Raw genomic sequence first — 12,204 nt, forward strand, 5'->3', positions numbered from 1 at the left:
TTGTCTTGTTCAGTTCATTTGCCCTCATTGTGTATCTTGATTAGTTAACCATTCACACCTGTTTCTGTTCTCCCTCATTAGTTCCCTTGTAAAGTCTCCCTGTTCTGGGGTGCGTTTCCCGAAAGCATCGCTAGCCAACTATGGTCGCAAGTTCCGTCGTTATCAGCATAGTTCAACGATTTGGTGTTTCCCGAAACCATCGTTCAAACGAACGTTCGCAAACAGCATCGCAAACTTGTGTGGTTGGAACGACAGCTCTCGAGCTGTCGTTAGAAGCATAGTTTCTAGTTTACATTAGATGTAGACTGAATAAATCCTTGTCTTTAGCAAAATAAGCAAGCTGACATTCAGTACAACCCGTGTTATTTATTTAGAATACATACAAATGTAATTTATGTCTTTTAGTTTGTCAAGAGATTTAAAGCACCGTTTTTGAAGACTGCGCATGTGCGAACGTGCTCTACTATGTAAGAACGAGCCAAATATTGAGTCTGGTAATAAAGCAAAATAACTGAGAAAAATTAGAAATGGTCTTCAGATGCCATGTCTGTAACTTATATGACAAAATCTAGCGTTAATTCGATCTCAAACAGATTAATTAAAATAAGTTATTAGTCCACCACGTGCGAGACGTCATAAACCAACGTGGTTGAACGATACTTTGCGACAGACGGTTTCGGGAAACAGTCGTGACTAGCTAGTTGATTTCTCCAACGATGCATCGTACTATGGTAGTTAAGCAGCGAGCTATATAGTTGTACGGGAAACGCACCCCTGTTCAGTCCACCGTCGGTGATTGTATGTTACCCTGTGAGTACTCTTCATCTTCCTGGAATAAATATCACTTATTTGGATTATCTTCGTCTTCACGTGTTCTCTTGTTATCCACCTTGTTAGCAGCGTGACAATTAATTTACAGTCCATTTAATTACACACATTCACATAACTGAGTGTAGCTATTGTAACTGTTACTTTTGGAATTATTATTATTTATTTTTTCTGAGGAGGCCATCACCTTCACCTCAGTTTGGTATAGCTGAACAGTAACCTTAACTCAGTTTTTCTTTCCATTCATTTGGTCCATTATGTCTGCTTCTGATGATGGAGGAATTGTAAAATAATTTTTCTAAAAATACTGTTAAGCTATTTTAGTTCTTACAGAACTGTGGGTCCATGTAGCTGACGACAGCTCTTTATTCTTGGGTGTGCCACCCGTGTATCATCCAAGAAGGTTAGACCGCAAACCTCTCCAGTCCACAGTGGTTGGTTTCCCTCACTACCCATTTCAGTACAAATCATACACACACACTTTTAAATCTTTAACATGTCTGAACTCTCTCCAGAAACACAAGAGCAATACATTCAGTACGTTATCTATTACATTTTTCCTCCTGTCAATTCAGGCCAGTGAAAAATTTGAAGGAAATGTAACTAAGCAGTCAGGATGAAATTTTTTCTTCCATACTGTGACTGAATATAAAATATGTGCTGGTCTATTCATATGTGCCGCTGATGTGCTTCTATTCGCGGTCTAGACAGGTTGTTTCCCATACAAACAAAGTATGTGTTTCCTTTGGCAAAGTATGTACCTGTGGAACTGGTTTGTTCATCTCGATACTGAAGCGGTATGTGCACAACCTTGTTTTCTTCTGGTTCTGAGATTGTACTATTATTTTACTGCCAGTAAGATATTTTCATGGTTATTATGAAGTAGATCTTTTGGATAAAGATGCATTTGAGGGAAACACAGACTGAATGGTGGTTGAATCATTTATTATTGGTGTTACACAAATCAAGCAGCAGAATTATGGGCCGCACTGGCCAGACCTCCAATCAATCTATATGACGTTTCCATTCAAACCAATACTAAATCTTCACAAATTAATTTAGTGATAATTATATTCACATATGTATACTTAAAAAACAATTTCAATTTCCACGTATAAAAAGACAACTTAAAATCTAACAAGATTTAGTGCAAAGGCAGAAACAGTAAAAAAAAAAAAAAAAAAAAACTATTGTTTTTATTTTACAATTTCCAGTACAAAAAAATAGTGAGGTTAGAGATGTGTGTCTGCGATCGGGATCCGCCGCAGCTCTACGATCTGAGAGTTAGCCACACTACCTCCATCATGACTGCCGTGGATTGACTCGTTGTCACTCATGTTAAGGCCAGAACCTGTGTGTAGGTAAACCATTATTCTCATATTTTGGTCTCTTCCTAAGAAACATAACTAGTATTCATATTTTTTTTTTTACAAATTAAAAGTTCAAGGGAACTACCATTTTGGAGAAAGGGACGTACCAGTTTTTAAGGCAAATATGAGGTCATCAAACTCCTGTGACTCCTCGTCCTGCACCAGATTAGTGTTGATGAACCCTCCTTCTGTGATGTAGGTCTCGTCCTGAGGACTCTGTTTGAAAACACTGCTGGGTTGACTGCTGGGCCTCAGTGAAGCTCTCTCCCAGTCTGCAGAGATCTGCAAAACATAACAAAAAGGGTCTTTAGATGTCAGAAAAGGCAAACAACTACCATTTTTTCAAAGCTTCAGCAAATTAAAATGACTTCTAGTTTGTGTACCCAGTCTGAGCTTAAATGACCCACACAAATCAGCCCTGAATTCACTGGATTTTCTGGTGCTGGGGCCATTCAGAGGTTACAAAGGCTTGGATTTCTATAGAGTCTTGCTAGGATGGGTTTGTGGGGTGAGACACAGTTAACAAGCATTCATATGTTATGTAATGAATTCTGGTATAGCTGAGGATGAGATTTTTATATGTGAGGGAAATTAATGTTACAAAATAGTCATTTTTAATACTTTCTATTCATCAAAAATATGAAAAATGTGTTGGGTTTCTACAAAAATATTAAGCAGAACAACTTATCTATCATCGACAATGATAAAAATAAGAAACGTTTCGGTGACACTTCACAATGAGTATACAGTAATAAAGTACTTACAAATCATTTGCAAACTATTAGCTTAGAATTAATTTATAGCTTATTATAGCAATAGTCTCTACATTATTAATATATTAATAGGCTATATACAAATACTGAGTTCTTCATTCATTGTCACTGTAATTAACACAATTGTTATTGTTTAATAAGCTCATATGTAAAAAAATAAATATTTAGATAATGTTTTTTTATGCTTTGTTAACAACGTATTACTCATAAGTGATATACAGTATTTTAAACCAGAAGTGAATTGTCAATGGTTATTAGAAGTAAACAGTTCTCACTTTAGATTAGGTCACGGAAAATGTCTTTAATTAAGTGCTTAAACAAACCTTTATTGGACATTAATTGCATTCATATTAAGTGTTCATTAAAATACACACACTTTAAAACTCATATTTTCCGTGACCTAATCTAAAGTGAGAACTATTTACCGTTAATAAGCTGTAAACAAAGCATCACAAACATCTAGTTCTGTACATGTGAGCTAAATATTTATTATTATAAACAATAATAATTGTGTTAATTGCAGTGACAATGAATGAAGTACTCACTATTTGTATGTAGCCTATTAATAAATTTACAATGTAGAGACTGCAATATATAAACTATGAATTAACTATAAGCTAATAGTTTGCAAATGATTTATAAGTACTTCATTACTGTATACGTATTATAAAGTGTTACCAATGTTTCTTGAGCACCATATCAGCATATAACAAAGATTTTTGAAGGATCATGTGATTTTTTTAAATATATTAAAATAGAAAACTTTTTAATTGTAACAATATTTCACGTTGTTACTGTTTTTACTGTATTTTTGATTAAATAAATGCAGCCTTAACAATACCAATGATGACTTAAAGATCACTTTTACTTTTATATTAAATAATCACGACAATACTTGTTTTGGGAAATCCAGTTCATTAAATCATTTATAAGAGGTTAATTTCACTTGATTATTTTCTCTTTTTCTAAACTTGACTGACACAAAAACCTGATGGACCAAACCATAATTATTCATAATCAGACAATGATAAATTCTCACACTCTCACCTAAAGTTACAGTAAAGCAGCCGATATGCTATGAACAATACAAAAACATAACACTGCAAAACAAACACCATTAATAATGACTTCACCACGGCTGGTTTGAGACACGACGCTTTACATTTCAACATTCCTCCAGGTTTCTTTGTTATGTTGGTATCCTACTAACAGTCATGTAGCCATTTTTTGTAATATAAACGGTACAGCAAACTCTACCAGTAGACATATTTCTAATGTTTCCGCATATAAGAGACACTACAACCTAAATAGAGACTGTTGATGTTTTGACGAGGCAAGGATATCCATCACACTAACCTTCTGACTTCATCTTGTGACATAAATCTACTCTTTCACTCATTTTAATCATCAAAGCAAAGAACAATTTGCCTCATTAAAGACAACATTGTGAAACAGTACATCTGGCCAGCCCTCCCTTTAATGTGCTTCCTAATGGCAATGGCTTCATTTCCTTTGCTTTCCCAGGAGGATGTAGGGAGAGGCCACTCCAGTCCACCATGTCCCAGGCACCACATTCTGGTACAATAACCCATCAGCAGTCCTGTAATCAGAACAGAATGTACGCTGGGTGAACTGAGCACCACCAGGCACCTACTCAAGTCTGTTTGAAGAGCCTGAGGAGACGGCCACCCCTCCAGTGCGTGGTTTCCTTTCCTAACTCTACCGGTCACCTCCTCCCCACTCAACCGTCTCTTGTCCCGAGGCCACATGTGACACTACGAGCCACTTTAAGCCAGAAGTCAGTGCTCTCATGAACAAAACAGGATTACCTCCTAAGTCTGCACTAGAGGTCAAAAACTAGTCTTGCCACAGTAGCCTACTATTGATTTGGCCCCTCATGCTGAATTGTCAAATCAAAATTCAGTAAGGCTGGGAAACTATAGCATCAATGGATTCAACTAAGCAGGCAAGGCTTTGGGAATACATTGGCATTAGTTGAATAAATAAATCTATTTACAATTACAAGGCTTTTTACATTGATCTTTCTCTTTAATAATGGAGGATGAACTTAACCCAGACCTCTTCATTTGCACCCACACAATGAAAAGACAAACCCTAGCACTGACAGCACAAACTAAAAATACCAAAACGTAGGGTGAACTACGTAAAAGTTGAATGGAGCATCGATAAAAAGCTCTTACTTTAAGTTTTATTATGATGCTACAACCCTCATAAATGTAAATGTATCAAACTAATAATAAATATAATGACTAATAATTATAGACCTTTCAACACAGGTAGGCCCTATTTTTTATTTAGAATTGTTTTTGTTGTTTTTTAGATAAAGTGGGACAGTGGTTTTAATTCATAAAAATAATTTTGCTGTAATTCAAATATAAAACACTCCTTAAGATAATTAGCATAATAATTAATTCCTTAAGAAAATTCCTCATTCCAAGACCTGAAAAAAACCCCAAAAAACAAGCGCAAGCACCATTCCGACAAAACCCGGTAAACATGTCTGTTGTCGTTGGCTGGCCTATATGTCACTCCAGTATGAATTAGCCTTAAATTGGTCAAGCTGGATTTTTGGACCATGGTACAGTAGATCATTTGTTACAAGCTGCTCATTCTCATCACCATCAACTGGTAGTCAAGATGATTCATCATCTAAATAAGTTTGGACTGGGAAATAACCATAAATGACCTATAATAACCATACACTGTTCAAACTAGAAACCATGGGAAGGGTAACACATAGGATTCTGTATGTATCGTGCAAATTATGGCACAGCTTCTATTAGGCTATTGGAAAATATTCATGCTATTGTATGAAATGTTTCATGAACCTCATGAACGTATGCCCATAATCCATTAGAAAAGTTTTAAAGAGTATCTCGTTCTATCTGAAAGCTACTATCCAAGTTCATCTACTGTAACACGTTGAGGTAAAACAGAACAGTAGTTAAAACTAAAACCCAAGCAAATAATTAAATGTTATCATAAAATAAATAAATAAACAAAAGAGGTCAAGATTCTGCAGCCAATGACATTGTTTGCTCAACATTTAAAGGGCCCCTATTATGGATTTAAAAAAATGTACCTTGTATGTAGTGTGTAACATAGCTCTAAGTGAATGAAAACATCCTGCACAGGTTTAAATCTGAAAGTGCACCGTATATAAAGTTATTGTCTTTCAAAAGTAAGAGTCGACTCTGAGTCAAATGAATTGTTTTTCAAACGAGTCATAAGCCGTTTCGTTGTGACGTCAAGACGAAACATTAGCATATTGCCTGCCCACTTATTGCTCGCGCAGACACCAGGGAAAACTTGAACCTCAAACACTGCAGCTGATTCCTGTGGATACTGGATAGCATCATGTCGAGAAGACGCTGTGCTCTACAATGTGAAGGTAAAGCCTTTTTTTTTTTTTTTTTCAAGGACAAGGATAGGATGTGAAGAATCAGTGGTTAAAATTCATCTTTACCACGATATCACTGCAGTATAATCCTAAACTTTTGCTGTGTTCCCTTTATTTCACTGACGACTGCTTCTCAAATCTCGGAGTTCAATGCAAGATTCGCAAACCGCTTGCTCTTGAAAGATGGTGTTCAAAATACCTAGTTTTGAGCTTTATATATTGTGTAGGTCTCCTGCTAACTGGCTAACTCACGTTATCACTGTCTTACTTAAATACTTCTGCTAATCAGTTGTGGGCCATTATTACCTATAACTGTGTCTTTTAATGCAGATTGTCTGTCGTTCTCACTACTTTGAGGAAAGATTAATCATGGAGCAAGATTTGTTTTACCAACGTTTATGTTACACCAGTCATTCACATCAGTCATTCACGCTAGAGCTCGGCTACATTGCATACATGCACTGTTATTGATACAGTTTCCACATGTTCACCGCATAAATAAATGAGTACAAGTAAAATAATCGGTTTGTTGATGGACATGCACTTGTTAATGCTGATGGTGAGGAATTATAGTTGCAACATCTCATAATGTAACTCAAACTGAGTAGTGTATCACTGAGAAACGTCCTGCTCGAGTTGTCCTTGCGATGGAGGTTCGGGTTGAATTACTAGTTCTTCCAGTGTTACATCATCGGACTCGTGCTCGCATTGATCTGGTAAAATCGAGGTCATTGTTCGTTACTGACTTTAGTTTACGGTGTAGGAAGCCTCAGGACACGCAGAGCTTACGTTGTTATGGCAATGGGCGTTTTTGTTTTCGACACGCGGTAAACCAATCACAACAGACTGAGCTGTCTGGCCAATCAGAGCAGAGTAGCTCACGGAAAGGCGGGATTTAGAGAGATTGATTCATTTGACGAGTCCTTTGAAAATCATTGAAAATGTGCAAATGTATATTTTGAGGAAATGATCTTGACGGACTAGATTTGCTACACATATATCCAATAACATGCTAAAACTATTCAGAGAGTTGTCATGATTGGAAAAATATGTATAAATATATTCTACTCAATTTGTTTCAGCAGTAGTATACTTTCAATCTCACTAATAAAAGTACAGAGTCTTGAGAACAGCTCAGACTGCAGGAATATCTCCTTTATAAATATCTCCTCTAAAAGCCTTTCTTTATCTCTGCCGATCTTTCCCATGCAGGCTGTGCTCTCTCCACAGGCCTCTCTCTCTCCTCCTAACCTCCTGTACACCCTCTTTCCCGGATCTGTGAAAAGTTTACATTGAGGGCTCAGAGGAATGTGAGCTTCTACACCAGGCCTCTTTATTGCATAACACTTTCACAGTCTATGTGTGCGTGAGCAGACTTGATGAACAAACACAGGTCTGAGAATCCTCTGCCTTAGCCTGAGGATGATAAATAGGTGGTTATGCAAACACACATATATCTAAATGCTACCAATGTAATGTTACAAGTACACGTGTGCTAGGAAAAGCTGTCAGATGCCACTGCCAAATAAAGCATGAGCAATAACTTATCATTAGAAACATTTATCAAAACCCTCAGTAACAGACGCACCTCTTCCATGGCACTGATGAGGTTCTGTGTGGACTTGCTGATTTCTCCTCCACCGACGGTAGCGGCACCGGTGCTCTGATACATGGAGTCTGGGCTGCCGTGACCATTCATTTCCACGGTGTAGGTTGCCTTAGCTGGCCAAAAGACCTGACTATGCATGATGAAGTACACGGAAAACACATACAGACCCTGGAAAAAGATTAATCACAAGTTAGAAGAGCTCAGCACACTGTCACATGAGATGAATTTAGTTATTTCCTCTATTCTGTTGATAAAAAATAATGCAGGATCTCCATAGTATCCTAGTCAACATGAAATGTTTGGAACTCTTTATTATCAGCATTTAGGACCACAATTATTCTATAATATTCAAAACAGATTCAGAGAAGGCTAATGTAAAACTCTTTCAGGAGCAACACTGTAAAGACTATCACATCTAAAGTGTCCATCTGTTTGACATTCCAAATGTGTTTGTGCAACTAATTAAAAAGCACAAACATCACCAATCATTTGGTCTCCAAATCCAGATGACATTTTGTAACAGAATGACATCATTTCCCTCCCTCTGACATCATTGTCAATGAGGGTCTGGCCAACCGTGAATGATAATGGTCAGTAGCACCCAACTGAATATTGCTGTACACACACTCTTGCCAAATATCTCATGAACACTAGAAATGTTGTAACAAATGTGACATATGGTTGACAGACTGCAGGTGAAACTAAAATGAGTGGAGAAAAGTGCTGAGCTTTTGGTAATACAGAAGTCGGAAAATTTATGAAGACGGTATACAACATTAAACTGAACCCTTCCAAGCTACAAAATGTAACAAAATATGCTTTATTTTATACTGCTGTAATTATTACTCTAATATCAGAAGAGTTTTATATTATCAGGACAGGTAGAGATCCATCCGTGTTAGATATAGATCTGGGTCGCTAAAGACCCGAATATGTAATAATGATGGGCAAAACATTCATGCATTAAAATATTTTATATATATATAGGTAAACATAATGTAGACTTTACTGAAACCACTGAAGCTCAACATCAAAGGCAGGAAAAATAGTGGATATAAGCACGTACACACACACACACACACATTGATTTTCATTTAAAGACTATATGTGGGCAGCCTGTGCTCCACTGAACAGCTTTATCACTGCTACCTGAAAGACACACAAATGTCCAGAGGCTAGAGCAGCATGCTCAATTTTATTCTGCTAGTTACATAACTGTTCTCAGTCCAGGACAGAAAAGTGTGGTTTTACTACCTCGGATATAAGGGAAATGAGCTGACATGATGCATATTGTGAGAAATGGTGTGGAAGAAACAGACCGAGACCACTAGTTAAAGGAATAACCTTTAAAGGAATCGTCCACCTAAATTTACTCATCTGCATATCATTCAAGACACAACAGCACAATTAAAGTTTTTGCGTAAGTAACATGAAATCTATATGACCCGTACGCCATATTCCAAGTCTTCTGAAATTTGGAAACCTGTGTGCCCGAAACTTGTGAACACACTGAAATTGAAGCCATTATTCACAGATAATCTATGATATTTTAACCCTTTCATGCATGATTTACGATAACCACAGTCAGGATTATTTTTCTATGTGTTTCTATTGCTCTTAGGGCATGAACAACTTTTTTTAAGTATTGCATTACAAGTAACATGCATTATGTAATCAGATTACTTTTTTGACGTAACTGCAAATTACAATAATAAAACAAATACAATTATTTACAGCCAAAAAATTACTGAAAGTGAAGTATTTTCAAGAACAGCAGTCAGAAGTAATAGTATGAATTGTAGCCGAAATATAGCTAGTGATTCATGATGTCCAATTTAGTGGACAAATGATTAATCAGAATTTCCTTCCAATCTATGATATGCCTCCATAGATGTTAGTGTCACGTTTATGTTTTGTTTTGGTTGTCATTGAGTTTTGTTTTTTTGTGCTATTTCTTCTATTACTGAATATATATATATATATATATATATATTTTTTTTTTTATATATATATTACCGACCACAATTTCGGAAGGAATTGTAGCAATATAAATAATCTTGCTGACTACTGAATAATGTCTTGATATCTTTTTCACTTTCTCTATTATACATCCTTACATCCGGAAATCAGTGGTTCATATAAAGCTGTTTACAGGCTTCCCAATCAGGCAGGACTAGCAGCACCATTCAAATGACATTACTGCAGTTTAATTACATTTACAGCAACAGCCACTGAGAATTTAAGAGGACGATGGAAAATTAGCATCAGGAAAAAAACAGCACACATGAAAACAGATGCTCAGGGTTTGATTATTGAAAACAGACTGGGACGTTTGCAGGAAATAAGGGGAATGTGTAGTGAATGGTTAAAAGCTGTAAAATATTACATATAGGCCTACATATAAATGATTCCTGAAGAATTCCTATGAGAATTAAAACCAAATTGAATCAACACAGCCACAAATGTCTCTACGGGCCGGCCTCCCACATGTTTGTGAATATTTTCCAGAGGAGGAGGTCATGTTTTGTTGTAGGCACTGTTGACATTTATGTGGTCATTTAGAGTTTGACTCAAAGGGAGTCAAAACAAAATGTAGGTGCTATTTATGCTCTTTCTAGGTGAAGGGCATCATGTTTAACCCAGTTATGTTTTGGCTGTGTCAGAAACAATAACGGCTTCTCTGACCTGCTATTAGTCAGTCTGTAATTTATGACAAGCGACATAGAAGCAGAACAAATATTCTCAACTGTGTGTTTATGTTGTTTACACTAACTGTAACAGTGAGGAAATATTGAGGACAGCAAGCACTGATATGGATGGTTTTATCTTTTCTGCTGTTGGTAAGGAATTTTGGTTAAAAAGTTACTTGTTACTTGAACTTGGTACGGGGCAACAGCCACAAGAGGCCACCTGAACAACACGCCCATGTCAAACTCAGTGTCAACAAGCTTTTTAGACATATTTAGCTTGTTATGTTGCATTTTACTATATAAATCAGTCTGTTGCACATCTATATGATAAATATGCACTTCTGTATGATGCTGCTTTCTTTTTTGCATAGAGATGAAATACTGAGAACAAAATAAGATAGAACAGACAGAACGTGTATTGCATAAACCCGCATCTGTTAAAGGAAGAAAAAGAAAAAGAAAACTGGACCCGTTTTTGGTCCTTAAAGGGACAGTTCAAATTCTGTGATCATTTACTCCTGCTCAAGGTGTTCCAAACCTGTATGCATTTATGTCTTCTGCTGAACACAACAATTTATGGACCCCATTGACTTCCACAGTATTTTCTTTTTTCCATACTATGAACGCAATTCAATGGGGTTCATAAACTGTTTGGTTACCCATATTCTTCAAAATATCTTCTTTTGTGTCCAGCAGAAGAACCACATTCATACAGGTTTGGAACAACCTGAGCACGAGTAAATGATGACAGAATTTTTTATTTTTGGGTGAACTGTCCCTTTAAAAGTTATGTAACATTTTAACGTATAAAATCTTGAGCAAAAAGTTTAAACTTTCTTCTTCCTTTTCTTCCTTGTAACACAATGATGATAAAGAATTATTAAGAGAAACCATCCTGTGAAGTTAGTCAAGTGTTAACTTCTTCCAGCACTGGTCTATTGACTGCAGTGGTTCCAAGTCAACAGATAAACAAACATATATAATATATAATGACTCTGAATATAGTCCACCCCCTCTCGTGGCCAGTATCTTTAAGACGATGTTATGCAAGAGCTGCAGAGCCTTTAGAAATCAATAGGCTGTAAAACTGCAGTAGCTATCTTTTCTTTCTATCCAGAACGGGTAGAAACTATACGACACAATAGCAGACTGGGCAGTTGTGCAGTGATAGTGAGGTGATTGTGAGAGTAATACATCTGTATTCAGAGATAAGATGGCTGTTTGCAGGTCTTACACTAAATGCGGAGCCGCTTTGGGCCCTCAAATGTGAAGATTACCTGTATCGATCTATTTTCAGGATTAGTGGTGCTCTCAAGCTGTGGACCCTTAAATCAAACTGAATGTGATTCTGGGGATCAGAACTTTATTACTTTTATAGTTCAATGACAAAATACTTCAGAGATAAGATTAGATTACACACATTTAACAGCAACCACAACTTACTCTGTTCTTCTACAGTATAACCACATCCCCATTAAATAAATAACCACTCAAAGGATTGGCATCAGTAAGG

General features: G+C 36.6%; 1 protein-coding gene across 1 annotated transcript in view; it reads right to left on the bottom strand.

Annotated features, from left to right (window-relative positions):
• Positions 1 to 1,762: 1,762 nt before the first annotated feature.
• adgrv1 (adhesion G protein-coupled receptor V1) overlaps positions 1,763 to 12,204 on the bottom strand; it is a 161,439-nt gene continuing 150,997 nt past the window's right edge. The window contains exons 88-90 of the mRNA XM_084413365.1: positions 7,981 to 8,169; positions 2,306 to 2,480; positions 1,763 to 2,179 (exon numbers count right to left, since the gene is read on the bottom strand). Coding sequence (XP_084269491.1) covers positions 2,061 to 2,179; positions 2,306 to 2,480; positions 7,981 to 8,169 — 483 coding nt within the window. The 3' untranslated portion in view covers positions 1,763 to 2,060. The remainder of the gene's footprint in view (positions 2,180 to 2,305; positions 2,481 to 7,980; positions 8,170 to 12,204) is intronic.

This window comes from Rutilus rutilus (assembly GCF_951802725.1).
Source record: "Rutilus rutilus genome assembly, chromosome: 7".
Classification (NCBI taxonomy): domain Eukaryota; kingdom Metazoa; phylum Chordata; class Actinopteri; order Cypriniformes; family Leuciscidae; genus Rutilus; species Rutilus rutilus.